The 23108-nt window shown below is 40.7% G+C and overlaps 1 protein-coding gene across 1 annotated transcript in view; it reads left to right on the top strand.

Annotated features, from left to right (window-relative positions):
* Nucleotides 1–2138: 2138 nt before the first annotated feature.
* PDGFD (platelet derived growth factor D) overlaps nucleotides 2139–23108 on the top strand; it is a 211048-nt gene continuing 190078 nt past the window's right edge. The window contains exon 1 of the mRNA XM_075851545.1: nucleotides 2139–2720. Coding sequence (XP_075707660.1) covers nucleotides 2609–2720 — 112 coding nt within the window. The 5' untranslated portion in view covers nucleotides 2139–2608. The remainder of the gene's footprint in view (nucleotides 2721–23108) is intronic.

The raw sequence follows: 23108 nt of genomic DNA, 5'->3' as shown, positions 1-23108 counted from the left end.
CAAATAGACAAACTCCACAGACCAACCGTGAACGCAGCAAATCATTCAGAACATGGCCGTCTGAATTCCCTAATGTATAGCCAGCTTAACTGATAGTGGTCATAGTGTAGAGAGGCACCATACCAAGGTTTTCTATAGGGCCCCTTGGTTTCTTGTTAAAGGGAACCTGTCACCTGCATTTCACCTATTGCACTTTATTCATCCCTCACTGGCCGCTGCTTTAAAATGTTCATTGCCGTTATCCCCTCTCCTAAACTCCTCCTGCGACTGTAAATATCGGTCTGCAAACATTTTGCGCCTTTCATCATAATAATCCGGTGTCCCGTTGTGCGCACACACCAGAAGAGGACATCAATGCACAAGCGCGGAATTTTGTGTGCTGGGAGAAGGCGAGGAGCTGTCAATCAAAAGTAAGGAGGCGGAGTAAACTCGGAAAGACTTGAGGAATGAAGATATGACTCTTTTCAAATGAAGATATGAGTCTTTCATGCTCATTAGCATACGGTGTGGGAACACTAGAAAACTGAATACTAAAGCTACAGAGCCGACTAAGAAGACAATTATAGGTTATACAGAAATGATTTTTCACCCTCTACCACCAGGTATTGCTGGTTTAATAGGTGAAATGCTGGTGACAGGTTCCCTTTAAGCCCCTAAATAATGATCATGCTAATTGTAATAAATATGCTAATATTGAAGTGGACTCTATCCATAATGCAGTACTATGATACAATAAATGTCATTCTATGTTTGTATGTGACTCAGGAAACAGAACACATGTAGCTATCACTCCGACTAATATTTATTATTTTAATGTTTGGCCCCTGCACAATAATTTCAGGGGCCCCAGAGATTATTTATGTATTATTAATTCACTGTTTAATTGACAATCCACGCTCTAGTGGTGTGGCTGACACATAAAGTCAAGTATAAAGGATTAGAACATCTATCTATCTATCTATCTATCTATCTATCTATCTCATATCTATCTATCTATCTATCTATCTATCTATCTATCTATCTATCTATCTATCTATCTATCTAATATCTATCTATCTATCTATCTATCTATCTATCTATCTATCTATCTATCTATCTATCTATCTATCTATCTATCTATCTATCTATCAATCTATCTATCTATCTATCTATCTATCTATCTATCTATCTATCTATCTATCTATCTATCTATCTATCTATCTATCTATCTATCTATCTATCTAACTATCTTTCTATCTATCATCTATCTATCTATCTATCTATCTATCTATCTATCTATCTATCTATCTATCTGTCTGTCTGTCTGTCTGTCTGTCTGTCTGTCTATCTATCTATCTATCTATCTATCCCATATCTATCTATCTATCTATCTATCTATCTATCTATCTATCTATCTATCCATCTATCCCATATCTATCTATCTATCTATCTATCTATCTATCTATCTATCTATCTATCTATCTATCTATCTATCTATCTATCTATCCATCTATCCCATATCTATCTATCTATCTATCTATCTATCTATCTATCTATCTATCTATCTATCTATCTATCTATCTATCTATCTATCTATCTATCTATCTATCTATCTATCTATCTATCTATCTATCTATCCATCTATCCCATATCTATCCATCTATCCCATATCTATCTATCTATCTATCTATCTATCTATCTATCTATCTATCTATCTATCTATCTATCTATCTATCTATCTATCTATCTATCTATCTATCTATCTATCTATTTATCTCATATCTATCTATCTATCTATCTATCTATCTATCTATCTATCTATCTATCTATCTATCTATCTATCTATCTATCTATCTATCTATCTATCTATCTATCTATCTACCATCGCCGGTCTATTTATAACTATATACCCTTTTACATACAGTCACTGCTTATTCCTTCAATACTGGATTACAAATAAAATATTTCCAGAGTTCCTGCCACAACAGAGCTGTAGCTTCTCTCCAGTATTTAATAAAACACCTTTGTATTCACATTACAGCCTGCAGTGATGCCTCCGCATGAACTGAAATGAATAGTAAAGTGTGGGAGTTGGTGAACAGGGGGGTCAGCAGATTATTTCCCTGCACTTCTTGGCTTGCCTTTGATTTAGTGGTTGAGGGAATGTGTTCCCTGTAGTTAGTTGTGAGCAGCCCCTGGCTTTTTTCCTGTTGTTCTCAGCAGTCAGAGTCCTGTTTCCTCCAAGACTCTCACACACAGCAGCATTTATCCTCATCTGGGAGCACACACTCCATCCAGCTATGTGCTGTTTCTGCAGAAATGCATGCAGTACAGTGGGAGCTTCTCAAACTCTACTAGATAGCAGCTGCAGAAGAGGTCCTGCAACATACAGCCCCCTTCTCCAATAAACCACAGAAAGATCCTTCTCCAAGGACAACTTGCTGCAATATAGAAGAAGGATTTTGGAATCTTGCCTTCTTCCTAAATCCAACCTGTTACACCCAGCACATTTCCTGGAGGTTTATCTTCCGAAAAAGAAGGCTGATCTGGGATAAAGACATTTTGGAAGTTCTACCTGAAGACATCCCTGAATTGATTCATCCCTACTGAGCATTTCACACTATTCCCAATGCGGTTACCATTGCTTTTCAGCATAATCTTTGCAAACTTCTGCACTCAAGGAACTTTATCCCAAACAGCAAACCTGAAAACCATAAGAATCTCCAATTTAAAGAGAGATGGTAGGTGTCTGTTCTGTATCAAGTCTTTGTCTTGTTTTGTTGGGTTTCTTTGGACGTTAAGGGTCCTCCTGGTACTGCTGAGTAATTTAAGGAAAAGTTGTGCCAGCGATTAAGATGTCAGATCACGCTGCAGATTTACTGCTTCAGATGGAAATCTGTTTAGTTTTGACTTATCTCTACATGTTCAGTTTCCAAGTTATTCCTTAAATCTATCTAAGTTTATTCTAACTTTATGTTGTGAACATTCCAGAGCGCGTGTTACTTTGTAGCTTTTGTGTTCTGATCAGCAGCTTATTGTGGGGCTCATGTATCACTAGAGTCATTAGTAACGAATATTGGACCCCTATGATATGAATGAAACCTCTATGAAAGGTCCGGACTATCATAGGTGGGCTTTATGTTGTCATCGATAGGTCGTGCAGGGCGGTGATACCCCATAAAAATAGTTCAAAGTCAAAGCTATCTGTATTGGCCCAATAAAGTGGAGCAATTCCCTCAACAGGGTTCATATTTTAGGTGCTATGTTCTCCGGACACTAGCGCCATTGTTTGGTCTACGACTGGTATTTGAGGACCTCCATGTACAAAAGAGATATTTCGTATTTAAATTTACCTGCCACCCTCAGCTCTTTGTATAATCACAAATATTACATTGGAATATCAAGGAAAGTTGCGTCAAACTCAGTTATTCGACATCTGTTCTTTATGCATGCCTGGTTATATTTTTATTGCCGCTGCCATGGGCAACCGTTGCGTTTGTATCTTACATAACATTTGTACCCCAAAATGTTTAAGCTTCATATCGCAACATAATTTTTCTGTGAAATGGATTCTGCAAAGGAGGCTCCGAACTAAACCTTTAGCCCAGGTGTGAACAGAGCCCTAGCATTATGGTTTCCCGACAAAGCCTGATGGACCCCATTGACACAATGAGATCGGTCAAGCTTTCTTTGGGGTTCCATTACTGCAAAAATATCGTAAATCCTGATGGAATCCTAAAAAAGCTAAGTGAAAAATGCCTAAGATTCGGACCACTATGGCATCTTAATTCCATTCTCTGAGGTTTCTTTTGCCCTGGTATAAGTATTTTTTTGTGCTATTCTGCCATCAAAATGTATCGGCATATCTTTTAAAGATCTTTAAAAACATAATGCCAGTGTTAGCAAAGCCTTATATAAAAAAAAGAAAAGAGTGTGTATTCCTCTTTAAATGCTGCCCCAAAAATTGTGCCGCCCAATGCATGTGCCTGTTTTGCCTTTGCCTCTATGATAAATTCTGACTGTATAGTATGGCAAAGGTTTAATACAGTATGACATGTGGTATTTTCTAAGAATAGAGTCATGGGGTAACGTCCCCCACAGCTACTTATGTAAGTTACCTAGAATGATGGTTGATGAGCGTGGAGAGATAACCTTAGATTACAAGTCACAGAAACACTATGGAAATTGTGTAACGAAGGAAGATTTAGTTGGAAAAATGTTAACTATGTGAGGGGGTAACAGAAACGCACATGGTGATCAGATTTCACAAGTTGCCAGGTACTGCATGTGTGCTAGAAAGTTTTGGCTCTGCCAGAAAAGTCTTGAAACTCTGCCCTGATTTTTGCATCTCTGTTGTGATTGGTTGAAAGTTATTTTATTGCTTTGTAAATGTTAATACTGTGTGTTGCACTGAGATAGTGTATCTTGTGCTCTACCTCTGTTTACTGCTCATAAGTTTAAGTACTTAACCTTAGTGAACTATTGGAAAGTTTTCCCAGAAGAATGCAGTTATATACCGTGTGCACTCAATTTGTATTCCCACTGCTACAAATACTGCAAACTTAGATGCCACATACAGTAGAAACAAGTTCAGCTGAGTATACAAGTATATAAGTTTGGGTGCTTTACCTACAAGAGCTTACAATCTAAACTAAAGTATTCAGAGCTAGATAGATAGATAGATAGATAGATAGATAGATAGATAGATAGATAGATAGATAGATAGATAGATAGATAGATAGATAGATAGATAGATAGATAGATAGATATGATAGATAGATAAGATAGATAGATAGATAGATAGATAGATAGATGAAAGAAAGATTGCATGATTGATTAGTAGATAGATAGATAGATAGATATGGGATAGATAGATAGATAGATATTAGATAGATAGATAGATATGGGATAGATAGATAGATAGATATGGGATAGATAGATAGATAGATAGATAGATAGATAGATAGAAGAAAAATAGGTCTTATCTTTAAACAAGTAGTAATATTAAACAAAGAAAATATGAGTAATCATATAACACAGATTTACTTACTGCATTTTTTAGGGAACAACAAACACCCATAGGGAACAAACACCCATAGGTAAGCACACATTCCATTATGTGAAAGTCACTTCCCTCAATAACGGCAACCTAAGATTTACTATAATTTCCAATAAGTGTTGAATCGAGCCTTCACTATACACTACTCTAACCTCTATACTCTACATTGAGAATCATGTGGTCACCAACAAAATTTCTATTACAAAAAAGTGTTAAAATATATTCCTTTGAATATAAAGCCATTTCTAGGTTTTGGAACTTTGTCCAAATGGAGAAGTCTTGGCACAGCGGTTCATCGTGATAGGAAGAGCCACCCTGACTAAGTGTAGCCAAGTAATATCTCAAGTCACAAAACATCTAAGAAGACATTTAGGTATCTCAAGCTTACACTAAGGTCAATGTTCCTGACTTCACAAGAAAAAGACAAATAAACATGGGATTGATGGGTGGCCTTTACCTGGACCATCTTGACATTTTTGGGAAAAAAAATGAGTTCTGGACTGGTCCAGAAGACAATATTCTGTCCATAACCTAAAGCTGGAGCCTAGATGATCACTTAGCAAGACAGTGATCCAAAATATCTGCTAGGAGCAACAAAATAATATTTTGGACTGGCCTAGTCGAAGTCTTGACTTGAATGCAATAGCAATTCTGTATCAGGACCTGAAATAAGTCGTTCGTCCATGAAAACCAACCAATGTGTCTGCATTAAGATAGTTCTTCATAAGGAAATTGAGTCCTCAACCTTGATGGTATCATATAGAGGAAACGCTAAAGTGTAATTCTTGCATAATTTAGGGGCAATTTTTTTTTCTTATAAGGGATAGTTGTGTTGGATAACTTTGTTCCTTATATAATTTCAAGTGAAAACCTGTGTTATGTCTTTGCTTAGGTTCCCATTGTCTAATATTACATTGGGCTTAAAGATTGGAGATGTGATAAATATGCCCTTTCAGAGGACATCTGGAAGGGGGTACTTTTTCAAGCATTGTAGATACATTTAATAGAAAAGATACTTGGATGGTATGCTGTGCTATACTGGGGAAGTGTATTCATGCACAGCTGGCCCCCAAAACACCTAAATTGCAGAAAACCCAAGAACATATCAATTTTCAATGTATTTTCACAAGGGTTGCAGTGAGAACAAGTACAGGGACTATACATTGTCCTTGGTAGCTGTAATAAATATATATTGCACTATTGCTTTTTAGAAATATACAGTTCAAATATCTAATTTGATACAGAACTTTTAGTACTATATGGTCCTCTATGTTATATTAGTACTGCCACAGTGGCTCAGTAGTTAACATGGTGGCTCAGTGGTTAGGACGGCTGTATTGAGGTTCTAGAGCTCTGAGCTGGTATGTTCTCCATGTGTTCTGATTCAGTCTAGGTCCCCAAGTTTACTACAGATGATGAAATAAGATTCTGAGCTCCAATAGGAACAGATTTGAGTGTGAGGGCTTTCTCTGTACAGAACTACAGAATATGTTGGCGCTAGATATTGTTTGTCAAATCTTGTTTTGAGCTTTATGACAGTAGACCTTATGAATTCTGTTGACATATGCCATAAATGTCTAAGATGGGAAGACCCCCCACTTACTTATAGCAGCGTGATATATATGGGTTACCTTTTATCTTTAAATAAAATCCACTGTATTCTCCGTTGTATTTCACAACTACAGAAGGTAATCGGTGCCATCATTTTGAAAGCATCCCTTGTCCAGTCCAGCTTCTTCTCTAGTGCTCTCCAGGTCAGTTCAGCTCATCCAATTAAAAAATACAAAGGTCTATTCTTTTTATTTGTAAATATCTATACAGTTCTTTAAAAAACAGATTCTTTTGAAGGGCTTTTAGGGAACAATACCTCAATAATATGGCATTTGATGGGCATGATTTATTTTCTCTTACATTCTGTATGAATTCAACATAAAAAAGCGTGGCTCCATAGTAAATCGGAGGCATATAGAGGTACGGTATGGGCACATAGACATATGTACGTGATGTATTATAGCTCTATACAGCTCAGGACTACAGCATAGCCGTATTATGGCCGTGTTCATGAGTCCTTTCTCGTGTTCTTTTGAATGCCACTGTCTTGAAATATTCTGTATAGTGTCATCGATTCCACTCTTCCACTGCTCTCTGCGAACACCTCTTCTGATGCGCGTGATAGAAACAATGAGACAATTTATACAGTGACTAAAGGGGACTTAGGGTATGTGAAGGGTATGAAAGGGATCCAGCGCTTCAGTTTTTCTAGTTGTTCTGCTGCTATGACGGAGCAGAACAACGGAAACAGAAGGGAGCTGTGAACAGAGCCTTAATGTGGCAAAGTACTTGTAGATTTAAGCTGACTATAGATATTACAGTTTAGTTGGCTATTGGACCAAGCCCAATGTACATGTTAAAAGCAGAATTGAGGGTCAACGGGTCAATAAAGAATCGTCTGTTGACCAACTCAATTTTATTGTATGAAGCAGAAGAGCAATGTGCTGAGCAGTCAACTCGAGGCATTTGTCACAGCAACTACGCCCTGTCTTTATAGCCAGATTTAGTGATAGATCAGAAAGACCTATTGTATCCAACCAAATGAATTTCAATAAAAGATTTCCTACCTGCTTCCTGACATTACTACTTCCTTAACACTGGAGGTCCACAGATTGCTTATCCTGCATAGGCTGTTCAGGATTCTGCCATAATCTAGTTGATCACCACATATATAATATTTCACATTTACATACAGTAGACAGTCTGAACAAAGGCACAAGTCAACCAGGGTCCACCCAATAGTTTATTGGTGTGTTGATCCAGAAGAACCCATGTTTCCAAATGTACTTTGACAAGGTAAAACATTCTACCAAAAGTGTACAAGTCATTCTAAAATAATCAACAAAAACGTAAAGAAAAAACCATGGTGTATTATTACTTTTAAAGAGGGTATTCAAGCCTCACTCCTATTGAATTTCAATAAAACACAACCCAATAGTACTACATTCTTCAGATACGGGATATGTTATTATTACAGGCCCAGATACAAAATATTATACCGTTCTATGCAGCCGCCCTGGATATACACTATATGGACAAAGTATTGGGACACCTACACATTACACCTACAGGAGCTTTCATGACATCCCCATCCATAGGCACTAATAAGAAGTTGGCCTCCCCTTTGCAGCTAAAACAGAATCCACTCTTCTGGGAAGGCTTTCTGGAAGGATTTTGGAGTGTGTCTGTGGGAATTTTTTCCTATTCAACCAGAAAAACATTTGTGAGGTCAGACACTGATGTTGGAGGAGGGGGCCTGGCTCACAATCTCTGTTCTAGTTCATCCCAAAGCTGTTGGATGGGGTTGAGGTCAGGGCTCTGTGTGGGCCATTGAAGTCTTCCACATCAAACCTACCCAACCATTCCTTTATGGACCTTGCTTTGCGCACTGGTAACACCCAGTTGTCAATTTATTTATACATTTCTCTGAGGAATATCAGAGGAACGACCAAGTTCAAAGAAAATATGTTCCAGAAATTGTAATTTCATGGCAACACAAATTTTTACTAAGATAGACATGTCAAGAGAGGTGACAGGTCCACTTTAAACCTGGTGGATCAAATCCCCCATCCAATACATATAAGAATATGCGAAAATGTGAAAAAAACAAAATCAGTGTGTTCTCTTGTATGGCATTATTATTGGTACTTTCAATAGGTTTGCCGTACATTAGCTATCAAATTATTTAAAGTGCGCCTATGATTTCTCTCCCCCAAAATAAAATCGACTCCGTAGTTGTTATAAAGCTGGCACAATACATAGTGGTCGCTTGGTTTTACTTATCTTGTAGTTTACACCACTTTTTTTAGCCATATCCATACGCTGTTTGCAGCTTGAAAAATAATTCTATTTGGATGGCGGATGGCGGGATCTGTCTACATCATCAGTCAGTACCTCGAATACTGCTGCTGGTGCCCTCACTTCCCAGCATTCACTGTGTTCAGATCGGGAGCACACACTGCACTGTCAGCAAGACTGAGCTGCTGCCTCTAGTTTTGACGTCGGCAGGGAGCCAGGTGGAGGCGGACATTGTCGACGCACGAACAGTGACTGCTTTGTGAAGACATTGGGAGGGCTTGGGCAGGGGATGAGAGTAAGAAATCCTTATACACAAATAGCTAGTCTGGTATACAACTTTCACATGAAGACGGTCAACAAAGTCTTTATTAACCAGGTGAATGGCACTTAGCAGCAGGATAAACAGAGTGACATAAAGTAGGTACAGAGTCCGAATTTTTAATTTGTGTTATGAACTAATAAATCTATAGGTAAAGGGTTCTATTTCACTAATAAGGTTTAAATGATTGTGACCCTTTAATTTATTGGTTTCTATTGCTACGTGGAGAGAGATTATATTGAATTCTAAATCTTTTGCCCTAATACCAGTGAGCTGTTGAGTGTAAAAAAAATAGCACCTACTGAATGATCTCTCCTCTCCGAATACACCATTGGAAAACTCATACAGTGCATTCGGAAAGTTTTCAGACCCTTTCACTTTAATTCACATTTTGTTATGTTGAGGACGTGTGCTAAATTAAAAAAATAATTCCCATCATTCTGCACTTAATACCACATAATGACAAAGTGAAAACAGAATTTTAGACATTTTTGAAAATTTACGAAAAATAAAAAACTAAAATTTTGCAGGGACATAAGTATTCACACCCTTTGCTATGACACTTGAAATTCAGTTCTGGGGGCCTCACATTTCCCTATATCATCTTTGAAATGTTTCTACACCTTGATTGGAGTCCATCTGTGGTAAATTCATTTGATTGGACATGAATTGGAAAGACACACCCCTGTCTACATAAGGTCTCACAGCTAAAAATACATATCAGAGCAAAAATCAAGCCATGAGGAGGAAAGAACTGCCCATAGAGCGCAGTCACCATTGTGTGGAGCCACAGATCTGGAGAAGGGTACAAAAACATTTCTGCTGCACTGAAAGTTCCCAAGAGCACAGAGGCCTCCATAAATTTTAAATGGAAAAGTTTGGAACAAACAGGACTGTTCCTAGAGATGGCCGCCCCACCAAACTAAGTAATTGGGGGAGAAGGGCCATGGTAAGAGAGGTGACCAAGAGAGGTGACTGGCTGAGCTCCAAAGATCCTGTGTGCAGATGGGAGAAACTTCCAGAAGGTCAAACATCACTTCTCATCTCTTGCTCAATACCATCCCTACAGTGAAGCATGGTGGTGGCAGCATCAGGCTGTGGGGGTGTTTTTCAGCGTCTGGGACAGGGAAACTGGTCAGGGTTTAGGGAAAGATGAATGGAGCAAAGTACAGACATATTTTTAATGAAAACCTGATCCAGAGTGCTCTGGACCTCAGACTGGGCCGAAGGTTCACCTTCCAACAAGACAATGACCCTAAGCACACAGCCGAGACAACACAGGAGTGGCTTAGGGACAACTCTGTGAATGTCCTTGAGTGTCCCAGCCAGAGCCCTGACTTGAACCCAATCGAACATCTCTGGAGGGACCTGAAAATGTCTGTCCACCGTGGTGGCAGCATCAGGCTGTGGGGGTGTTTTTCAGCGTCTGGGACAGGGAAACTGGTCAGGGTTTAGGGAAAGATGAATGGAGCAAAGTACAGACGTATTTTTAATGAAAACCTGATCCAGAGTGCTCTGGACCTCAGACTGGGCCGAAGGTTCACCTTCCAACAAGACAATGACCCTAAGCACACAGCCGAGACAACACAGGAGTGGCTTAGGGACAACTCTGTGAATGTCCTTGAGTGTCCTAGCCAGAGCCCTGACTTGAACCCAATCGAACATCTCTGGAGGGACCTGAAAATGTCTGTCCACCGACGGTCCCCATCCAACCTGACAGAGCTGGGGAGGATCTGAGGAGAAGAATGGCAGAAAATACCAAAATCCAAGTGTGCAAACCTTGTGGCATCAAACCCAAGAAGACTGGAGGCCGTTCTCACTGCCAAAGGTGTTCCATCTAAGTCCTGAGTAAAGGGTCTGAATACTTAGGTCAATGCAAGATTTTAGTTTTTTTTCCAATAAATTAGCAAAGATTCCTAACATTCTGTTTTCATGTTGTCATTAATGTGGTATTGAGTGCAGAATGGTGGGAATATTTTTTTTTACATTTATTTATTTTTATTTTAGCACAAGGCCTCACCATTACAAAATGTGAAAAAGTTGAAAGGGTCTGAAGACTTTCCGAATGCATTGTATGTTACAACGCTTGTAGGACTGGTTTACCAAAAGAGATTACCTGGCTGACTAGTTAGCAAATTTATTTTAACCCCTTCCCGACCGCCCACATTTTTTTGACGGCGGTGCAGGTTCGGAGTCTACAGCGGCATCTTTTGGAGTCACTGTAGAAAACGCTTATGATTGCTCCAGTGAGCGCTCATTCTCTAAGCAGCAGCTGTTACTAACAGCTCCTGTGCTTAGATAAGCTTGCAGAATACAGATGGAATCTGAGAACTCAGATCCCAGCTGTTTAACCATGACCACGGCATGATCAAAGGGGACTCCCCTCATCGATCGCATCGCCGGAAATCCAATGACGCAAACGGAGACTCAGGGTACCCTCTGCAGTCAGCCCTTGGGACCTAGAAGGGACCCCAGCACTGTCTGTTCTATATGCCTGCTGTTAAGACAGACTATGTGTTGCCCTAACAGCAGCTTTTGTCATAATGACACAGTATAATGTATTAGTATACAGGAGTATGCTAATGAAATATAAGTACAAAATAAATGGGATAAAAAAATAAAAATGAACAAAAAAATATTATAAAGCAATTTCCACAAAAAAAGTCATTATATAGCATAAAATAGATTTTATTGTCCATATGTACATTACATAAAAAAACAAAAAAACCTACAGATATTAGGTATCTGCACGACCATAATAACCGGAAAAATGAATTTAACAGTTATTTTGTGTGAAACGTAAACGGTATACCATATAACCAAAAATAAAAACATGCCAATAATCATTATTTTCTATTTTCATGCCGCAAAAAAACGAATTACCAAAATCACACAGTAGTTTATTTGTACCTCCAAATTGTACAGGAAAAAAAACACAAAATCTTCCGCATAAAACAAGGCCTCACACAGGCACGTCAATGAAAAAAAACAAAACGATGACTGCTGAAATGCAGAAGAAAAAACGAAAAATGTAGCGGGTCATTAAGGTCTTTTTAGGCCTTGTCATTAAGGGGTTAGAGGAGTTGTAGAGCCGGACAGGTGATTCTTCTTCCAGTCACTGTATAGGGACTTTGCTCTACTTCGCTAACTAGAGACTGCCTCGATTGGGAGTTCAGGAGTCTGTTCAGTGGCTGCAGATATATTATATTATTATCTTATAAACGCCATGATAGATTTTTAAACACTGTTGTTTTATCTAACATAAGGATTTTGGATTATATCACTGATATGTAATGCCAGATATACATTAGATAGCTGGTTTGTGAAGGAGGGTCAGCCACCTCCCGTAACTCCCCCATAAACACACACATTCATGGCCAAGCATTCTTTTTTGTTTCAATAGGAAAGCTCAGTCATGCCTAACCCTGGGGGGGGGAACAAAGGTCTCTGCAGGTCGAATCAAATTTATGCCTCTGCCAATGAAAAACACCTGACTTTTTTCATACTCATTAGATGGGCGACGAATCCCACCAAAATGGGCGGGTTCTCACAAGTTGAATCTATCGGGTGTCTGTCCAGCTTTAGGCCTTACTCAGATGAACATTGAATACGTCCGCGTGACGGCGGTTAAAACAACGGCCGTCACATGGACGCATGTAATTCAATGGGATCGTTCACACGGCCGTTGTTTCAATGGACCGTGTGACGGGTCCGTTGAAAAATAGAACAACTCCAGTCTATGAGGATCCATGTAAACGGGACCCGCACGGTGGCAACGAGGACATGAAAAGCGGCACTGACCCGGCCATGATGCGGCAAACAACCGTTTGTCAAATACCCTGTTAATGGCCACCCTTTGTTGCCTGTGAAATGGCTCTTTACCTGCAAAATTGGATGGCTGTAAAGGGTGTATTCATTAATGGGCACACGATGTCGCAGGTAAAGGGCCAATTTACACACAACAACAGACTTGTATTTGTACAAGTCTCTAGATGTGAACAGTTCGGAGGCTATTTGACACCCTCGCCAAACATGGTGCCGGCGCGGTTGATGGTTTCATCACAGCCAGGTCAGTGGCCTTACCCTTAGGCAAATTGGTTCTTCAATTAATCCGAGAAATTAGGAAGACTATACAATGCGGGTCACGGACAGATTTGGCTTATAAAATAAAAATGTGTAACTATTGTTCCTGACATTTTTTAAGGGGTTTAATCTTAGGATCCCATTAATTGCCGTTTTTCCTGTATATAAGATGTTCACAATGATTATAGCCTGAGCACCGGCCACATTGCTGCAATGCTCACTGTGCACGCCATAAAGAAGATATATGACAGTGAACTGCTGTACTCAGCCGGATGACACTGTGGAGAATACGCCATGATTCAGCACTGCGGAGCCACTTCAGGAATCCACATGGAAATCTGTGAATATAGGAAATCAATGTGAAACATTTGCAGTCCTCATAATGTTGTATTTGTTCTCTCTGTTTTGCTTATGAGGACAATAATAAACTGAATATATTGGGGTATACTATGTCTACAGATCCTCTCAATTGAGATGTTTTTTTTTAAAGAATATTTTAAATGGAATTAAAGTTTATTTATTGGAGCTCCATCAAATTTGCTGCATGGCATCCCCATATATGCAGGTGTACCATACTTATAGTACTTATATGTTATGTGTAGTTTGGGAAGTTACTGGTTTATATGGTTTCTATTAACTTGTGGCACATTTATCAACTTTTTTGTTTAACTCATTTTTATAACTATTTATTTTAACATATAATTAATTTAGACTAAAACGCAGGTCTCAAAACTTAAAGGGATTTTCTGACAAATTACTTTAAGTTAATGGGATTGTCTCTTCACTCTTCATGACAAACCCTTTTGGAAAAAAAGCCGGCTTGTGATAACCCCTTGCGACCAGCCATACGGTTCACCTGCAGTTATAAATGGCGACCATTCAAATACATGCCCATCTAGGTAAGGGCCTGTTCACATCACCGTTCGTTTTCCGTTCCGGGGTTCCGTCGGAGGTTTCCGTTGCGTGAACCCCGCAATGGAAAGTGAAAGTGAAACCACAGCTTCCGTTTCAGTCACCATTGATATCAATGGTGACGGAAACATCGCTAATGGTTTCCGTTCGTCACCATTCCAGCAGGTTTCCGTTTTAACGACGGAATCAATAGCGGAGTCGACTGCGCTATTGATTCAGTCGGAAAAACAGAAATCTGACGGAATGGTGACGAACGGAAACCATTAGCGATGTTTCCGTCACCATTGATATCAATGGTGACTGAAACGGAAGCTGTGGTTTCACTTTCACTTTCCGTTGCGGGGTTCACCCAACAGAAACCTCATACGGAACCCCGGAATGGAAAGCGAACGGTGATGTGAACAGGCCCTAATACATGGACGGGCTGTATCTGGCTGAGCAGGAGCTGGTGATACTCAGTAGCTCCCAGTTCTGGCTCACAGAGGGTCCTAAGAAAAAGATCCCCCGCTATCCCCCTCTGTGAATCTATGGAATAGTCACCGCAGGAACCGGTCACAGCAGAGACAGTAAATGGCTGTAAAAAAGGCTTAGATAATTTCCTAGAACAAAATAATATTAGCTCCTAAGTGTAGAAATTTTTCTCTTCCCCTTTCCCATCCCTTGATTGAACTTGATGGACATGTGTCTTTTTTTCAACCGTACGAAATATGTAACTATGTAACTATGTAACTATGATGCCTCACATTATGCCAGAAATACAATTTGTCAGCGCTGAGCCCTCTGGCCGCAGTGGAAAAGATGGATACCAGATAAGTACTGCTTTATTTGTAAATTGTCCTCATTTGCAATTATTGACTAAAATATTTTCAGAACCTGGGTAACCCCTTTAAAGAGTTTTCCAAGCGTTAACATTGATGTACAATCTCATAGGAAAATTTAATGATAACCAGTGCCGGAAATCCCTGTAGGCATAGTAGGCTTGTGCCTATGGGTGTCCCTGGGGAAAGGGCACCTATGGAAGGAAAAATGTGCACATGAAAGCACTGAACAATGTATATTCATATGAAAATTATGTGTATTTATAAGTTAGGCACTCAAAGTGTTGTGGCAATGAGAGGAGGACACCAATGGAGGGACAAGGAAAGGACTGCAGAGGGCGCTATATGTTGTAAGACTTACACTACAATGTTCTCCTTTATTTTGTAAAATCAGACAAAAATGTTTAAAATGGGTTGTCCAGTCCATTGAAATTGATTGCCTATCCTCAGGTTTTGCTCCCGGCACCCTCGCCGATCAGCTGTTTTGAATGGGTCGCAGCGCTCGTACGAGCGCTGCTTACCCTTTATTTCCCTTACTGTTCACACTTTGAATGTTGGACACACATGTAGAGTCGGTTTACAGTATTAAGCCTTCTCTTATTCACTTCAATGGGAGAAGGCTGTAATACTGTGAACCGCCGCTACAAGTGTGTCCACGATTCACAGTGTGAACAGTATAGGAAATAAAGGGGAAGCAGCGCTCGTACGAGCGCTGCGACCCATTCAAAACAGCTGATCGGTGGGGATGCCAGGAGTCGGACTGAACCAGCCCTTTAAAGCCTCCTGATATTTAGGTCTTGTCCACACACAACAAAATTGTTGCAGAAAATTTCTGCAGCAATTCCGTTGAAAGTCGCAGACTTTTTGCTGCGGAAAAAACGCACCATTTCCTGCGGTTTTTACATCGATGGTGACATCAATTCTAAAAAATGCAGCATGCCTGGGCACTTTCCGCAGCAGAAATTGACATGCTGCGGTCCGAAAATTATGCACCGCAGGTCAATTTCTGCTCAGAATCTTTACGCAGCGTATGGTTGAGATTTGTTAAATCTCATCCACTATGCTGCTACCGTATTCTCCTGCGTTTTTTCCATCCGCAATTCCAGACGGAAAAAACGCGGCAATTCCGGTACTGGTTATAACCCACGTGAGAGCTGTTCATGCTGATTGTCACACAGTTTCCCATTGATAAGTTTAAGAAACAGCTGAATAAAAATTTGAACAACCTAAGAGAAGATTTAAACATAAGGACTTATATTTTCTGGGGATTTCTTTATTTTTATTTTTATATGGAAAGTCTCCAAAATAGAATTTCGGTTGAAGACTTTAACAGTAAATGATACCATATCTAGCACGTCAGGACAGTAGCATGCCCATTGTTTAAAAAAAACACACCATAAAAGTACATTGTATACAGAAAGTCAAATAATATCCATATACTACAGAGATAACCGGTGAGGTACAATATGCCCAGGACTGCTAGAGGTCAGACATGGGAAATAATGTCTACTTTATTCTCATGGGAAGAGAGCACAAAAATAGTGATGTTATTTTTCCTGTTTTCTTTGTGTGCCTTGTATTATGACAATATCATTAAAACCCTGGAGCTTCTAATCAAAGGTGGGTGTACAAAGGCAGCCAGATGTCCTATAGTCCGAGAACTTCCTTCCCAGTGTCTGTTAGTCACAAGAGGATATCCACCGTCACTGTATCTCCTTCATGGATCCACAAGACTTCACATAATAATTACGTAATGTTTTCTCAGGTTCACAGCTGCGTCCACGGCTGCGTTTCAACAGATGCACGAATCTGAGGGCTACATGGGGATATACAATCACCTGTACCTGTAGATGGATTTTTTGTTGTTGTCGTAGCACCATTATTTTTGTCACAGTGTTAAGGCACCGCTGTATGGAGACTATTTTAATTATGTAATAAATATATGACTGCTTATTCCACAAAATAGCACCACATCTGTCCACAGGTTGTGTGCGGTATTGCAGCTAAACCCTGTTCACTTCAATGGAGCTGAACTGCAATACCAAACGCAACCAATGGACAGGTGTGGCGCTGTTTCTGGAAGAAAGCAACCATGTTTATCTTATTCTGGACAACACCTTTAATATCCTCCTCTCATCTTATCCTGAGCAGTCTCATTGTGATCAAAACTGCAAGAAATATATAAAGAATTCTTCCAGAAGGCTATGTTCACAGGCTTAATGAAAAAAACTTCTGAAAATACACAGCTGTTTTCAAGGAAAACAGCTCCTGATTTTCAACCGGTTTTAATCAAACTCAAGTTTTTTACGGCCGTTTTTGGAGCTGTTTTTCTATAGAGTCAATAATAAACGGCTCCAAAAACGGGTCAAGAAGTGACATGCACTTTTTTTTCGTGGGCGTTTACTAACGTGGTCGTTTTTCAAAAACGCCCCGTCGGAACAGAACTCAGTTTTTCCCATTGAAATCAATGGGCAGATGTTTGGAGGTATTCTACTTCCGATCTTTCAGCCATTTTGCGGTCGTTTACGGCCCAAAAAACGGCCGAAAATAAGCCATGTGAACATACCCTCAGTGTCCCAGGAGATAAGTAATCTTCCCCCCTGCTCACAGACTTCTGATCAAACTTGTGTTTGACTGAAAGGCAATAGGCTACAGCAGAAGCCCTACCCCACTGCTCTGTCTACTATTGGAGTCCAGACACAATACTGCACACTCTAGCCAGCCGGAGAAGGGATCAGGAAGAAATTAACTCTGTTTTCTTCTCCATATCAACAAGTTTGTTTCAGGAGCTGTAAAAAATCTTGCTGACTGACAAACATTTTTGTGGGTCCTAGAGCTGGGACCCGCATCTATCAGACATTCATGGCATATGCTTGAGGTGGCCCGTGCCGCCAGCCGACACGCCCCCCTCCCATATGCTTTGTGGCGCCGCTAGCAGCCGTTATGGCACCGCTACTATGGGGCCCGCACCGCCGAGCCTTCAACAAGTATGGGCCTGGGGACACAGGCCCTCTCATGCCTGTAGGCATCGCTAGCACCGGAGGGGCCCCGGTGCTAACGACAGCCAAATACATGCATTAGCACTGAATGGCCGGGCATGTTCCGAGCCCGACCAATCAGCGCCTTACAATGACGCTGATTGGCTAGCAGCGCGATGACGTCATCGCGCAGCTTCCATGCGTTAAAGGCGTTCTGCCCCGCCAATCAGCGTCATTGGACGACGCTCCTTCAGCTCCTGCAGACCCGCTCAGAAGAGAGCAGATCTGCATTTCCAGCGAACAGCATGGGTACCGGATCATGTGATTATGTAAAGTTTTTGTTTGTTTTTTCTCATAAAACTGTTAATGGCATTATCTATAGTGGGGGCTCTAGCTACAGGGGGGTCGTCTATATGGTCTATATGTGGGCCTCTATATACGGGGGGGGGGTGTCTATATGTGGGGATGTGGGGCACTAGCTACAGGGGTGGTCTGTATGTGGGGATGTGGGGCACAATCTACAGGGGGGTCTATATGTGGGGATGTGGGCCACTATATACAGGGGAGTCTATATGTGGGCCACTATCTACAAGGGGGGTCTATATGTGGGGCACTATCTACAGGGTGATCTATATGTGGGGCACTATATACAGGGGGAGCTATATGTGAGACACTATACAGGGGTGGGCTATATGTAGAGCACTATCTATGGGGGAGCTATTTTTTAGGGCACTTTCTATAGGGGTGGGCTATATGTGGGACACTATATACAGGGGTGGTTATCCAAAAAAGAGAACGTGAAGCAGCACTCAAATAAAGTGAATTTATTCATCCAACAGTTGAAAATGCCTTCAGGAGGTGAAACGTTGTGGTTCCATGTTGGATGAATAAGTTCACTTTATTTGAGTGCTGCTTCACGTTCTCTTTTTTGGATATCTAACACATAAGGAGAGGTCACAACTTTATTTTTGAAGCTTTGCACCAGCCTAGTCAGGCATTTGTTCACAGTGCTGCTCCAATCCTTTGCTCTTATATACAGGGGTGGGTTACCTGTGGGGCACTAGCAACAGGGTGGCTATATGTAGGGCACTGTCTACAGAGGTGGGCTATACGTGGAGCACTATCTATAGGGGAAGCCATTTGTAGGGCAGCACGGTGGCTCAGTGGTTAGCACTATTGCCTTGCAGCTCTGGAGTGCATATGTGGGCACTATCTACAGGGGCTGTATGTGGGACACTATCTACAGGGGCTTCTATGTAGGTCACTATCTACAGAGGCTCTATGGGGGTCACTATCTACAGGGGGCTATGGGGGCACTATTATGTGTGACAGTGTATGGTACTATTATAATCAGGGACACAGTATATGGCACTATTATAGTTAGATGTGCAAGAGGTGTTGAGAATTTTAACTTTGTTTATAGGTACAGAAATGTTTTAAAAGTGAGAAGCTGAAGACATCTGAGCGGAAAACGGCAGAAATGGGTCATGGCCGGTAGAAATCCATCATAGATGTCTGGACCGGAGGGAGAAGAAAAGAACTAGAATCTGAGACGTCACTGGTGAGTCACTGAATGTAAATGTTTATTCTGCCTCTAATCAGCACTGTAGTCACTGTATGATCTGCAGCGAGATGATATGATTTTTTTTTGTGAAACAGCATCTCCCAGCATATCCTCACCATTATTCGGGCCATGCAGGGAGCTGTAGTTTTACGCCGTACAAACCTATACGGCAGGGGTTGCACTAAATTGAGCTGTATTTGTTCTGGTGTTGTATATATGTACTGATCTTGGTTCTGATGCTGTATGTAAGTACTGAGCTTGGTTCTGGTGCTGTATATACGTATGAGATTGTTTTTGGTGCTGTGTATATATGTAATGAGTTTTGTTCTGGTGCTGTATATATATGCTGTATATATGTACTGAGCTTGGTTCTTGTGCTGTATTTATGTATTGAGGTTTGTTCTGGTGCTGTATATATGTATGGGCTTTGTTCTAGTGCTGTATTTATGTACTGAGCTTTGTTCTAGTGCTGTATATATTTACTGAGCTTTGTTCTGGTGCTGTATATATGTCAGCTTTGTTCTGGTGCTGTATTTATGTACTGAGCTTGGTTCTGGTGCTGTCTATATGTACTTAGCTTGGTTCTAGTGCTGTATTTATGTACTGATCTTGGTTGTGGTACTGTATTTATGTACTGAGCTTGGTTGTGGTACTGTATATATGTCAGAGCTTGGTTCTGGATCTGTAGTTATATAGGATATATTTATAATAACAAAATTGCAGGGCAGATGGAATTGTTCTCAATTCGTTGTATATTTAATGGGAATCTGTCAGGTAGTTTTAACCCCTTGTACCGCCACCATGCGGTGATACATGACCTGACACTATTTCCAAACATTCCCTTGTATGTTTCTTTCAGATGCAGCAAAATACTTAAAATCCACTTTTAAAACGGCGCACACTACATGCTAATTACTCATTAGAGGGTCATGGGTCGGTGCCGCTATCCTGAAGAGTCACATAGTCCTGCCTCCAAACCCACCTTTCCATGTTTGAGTGACATCTCCCTGGCTGATACAACTTTCTCGGATGCGTCATTGCCTTGTGGCACTATACAATAGGGGGGGGCAGTGTGGCACTATACACAAAGGGGAGCTGTATGGCAATATACACAAGGAGGAGCTGTGTGGCACTATACACAAGGGGGAACTGTATGGAACTATTTACAAGGAGGAGGGCTGTGGCTCTATCTACAGGGGGCTGAGTGTGGCGCAATCTACAGGGGTCTGTGTGTGGCACTTTCTACTAAGGGGGGCTGTGTGGCACTATATACAAGGGAGGGGGCTGTGTGGCACTATATACAGTGGGAGCTGTATAGCGCTATATACAGTGGGGGCTTTATGGCGATATCTACAGGGGGCTGTATGGCACTATCTACATCGGGGAGATGGGGGCGCTATCTACAAATGGGGTGTGACACTGTCTATAGGCGGGGCTATATAGCACTGTCTACAGCGGGGCTGTATGGCACATTCTACAGGGGGCGCTATTTATAAGGGGGGCTTCTTGTGGCACCAGGGGGACGGGGCCCGTTCAAGAGTTTGTTATGGGTCCCAGTCTTTCCTACATAGTTACATAGTTAGTACGGCTGAAAAAAGACACATGTCCATCAAGTTCAACCAAGGGACGGGAAAAGGGAAGGAAAAATTTCTACACATAGGAGCTAATATTTTTTTGTTCTAGGAAATTATCTAACCCTTTTTTAAAGCCATCTACTGTCCCTGCTGTGACCAGCTCCTGCGGTAGGCTATTCCATAGATTCACAGTTCTCACGGTAAAGAAGCCTTGTCGCCTCTGCAGCTTGAACCTTTTTTTCTCCAGACGGAGGGAGTGCCCCCTTGTTTTTTGAGGGGGTTTTACAAGGAACAGGATTTCACCATATTTTTTGTATGTGCCATTAATATATTTATATAAGTTAATCATGTCCCCCCTTAGTCGTCTTTTTTCAAGGCTAAATAGGTTTAATTCTTTCAATCTTTCCTCATAACTTAAATTCTCCATGCCCCTAATTAGCTTCGTTGCTCTTCTTTGTATTTTTTCCAACTCCAGGGCATCCTTTCTATGAACTGGAGCCCAGAACTGAACTGCATATTCTAGATGAGGCCTCACTAATGCTTTGTAAAGTGGCAATATCACATCCCTGTCCCGTGAGTCCATGCCTCTTTTAATACACGACAATATCCTGCTGGCCTTTGAAGCAGCTGATTGACACTGCATGCTGCTATTGAGTTTATGATTTACAAGTACACCCAGATCCTTCTCAACAAGTGAATCTGCCAGTGTAGCTCCCCCTAGGACATATGATGCATGCAGGTTGTTGGTACCCAGATGCATAACTTTACATTTATCTACATTAAACTTCATCTGCCAAGTGGACGCCCAAATACTTAGTTTGTTTAAATCTGCCTGCAATTCATGAACATCTTCCATAGACTGAACTATATTACATAGCTTGGTGTCATCTGCAAAAATAGAAATAGTGCTATTAATCCCATCTTCTATATCATTAATAAATAAGTTGAATAATAGTGGTCCCAGCACTGAACCCTGGGGTACACCACTTATTACCGGGGACCATTCAGAGTAGGAATCATTGACCACAACTCTCTGGATACGGTCCTTGAGCCAATTCTCAATCCAATTACAAACTATATTTTCTAAACCTATAGTCCTTAATTTACCCATTAGGCATCTATGAGGGACAGTGTCAAATGCCTTTGCAAAGTCCAAAAACACTAAATCCACAGCGGCCCCTCTGTCTAGACTTCTGCTCACCTCTTCATAAAAACAGATCAGGTTGGTTTGACAACTTCTGTCCTTAGTAAAACCGTGCTGGCTGTCACTTATAATGCTATTTATTGTCACATAATCCTGTGTATAGTCCCTCAATAGCCCCTCAAACATTTTCCCCACGATGGATGTTAAGCTTACTGGTCTATAATTACCCGGGGAAGACCTAGAGCCCTTTTTGAAAATAGGCACCACATTTGCGCTGCGCCAGTCCCTTGGCACTATACCAGTCACTAGAGATTCTCTGAATATTATTAAAAGGGGGACAGAAATAACTGTACTAAGCTCTTTAAGAATTCTAGGGTGTAACCCATCTGGTCCTGGGGCCTTGTGCACATTTATTTTATTTAATTTAGCTTGGACCATCTCTACATTCATCCAATTCAGTATATCAACTGATATATTAACAGCACTGGCATCGGCTACATCAGCTGCTCCTTCTTCAGTTGTATATACAGAGCTAAAGAACCCATTTAGTAACTCTGCCTTCTCTTGATCCCCTGTGATCAACTCCCCATTACCATTATCTAGGGGTCCTACATGTTCAGACCTTGGCTTTTTAGCATTTATATACTTGAACAATTTTTTGGGATTTGTTTTACTATCCTTGGCCACCTGCCTTTCATTTTGTATTTTTGCTAATTTTATTACATTTTTACAGATTTTATTAAGCTCTTTATATTTTACAAAGGCTGCAGATGTACCCTCAGATTTGTATTTTTTAAATGCCCTTTTTTTGTCGTGTATTGCCCCTTTC

Source organism: Rhinoderma darwinii, chromosome 2 (assembly GCF_050947455.1).
Source record: "Rhinoderma darwinii isolate aRhiDar2 chromosome 2, aRhiDar2.hap1, whole genome shotgun sequence".
Lineage (NCBI taxonomy): Eukaryota > Metazoa > Chordata > Amphibia > Anura > Rhinodermatidae > Rhinoderma > Rhinoderma darwinii.
Note: the sequence above shows the minus strand (reverse complement) of the source record. Positions and strands in the feature narration are given on the sequence as shown.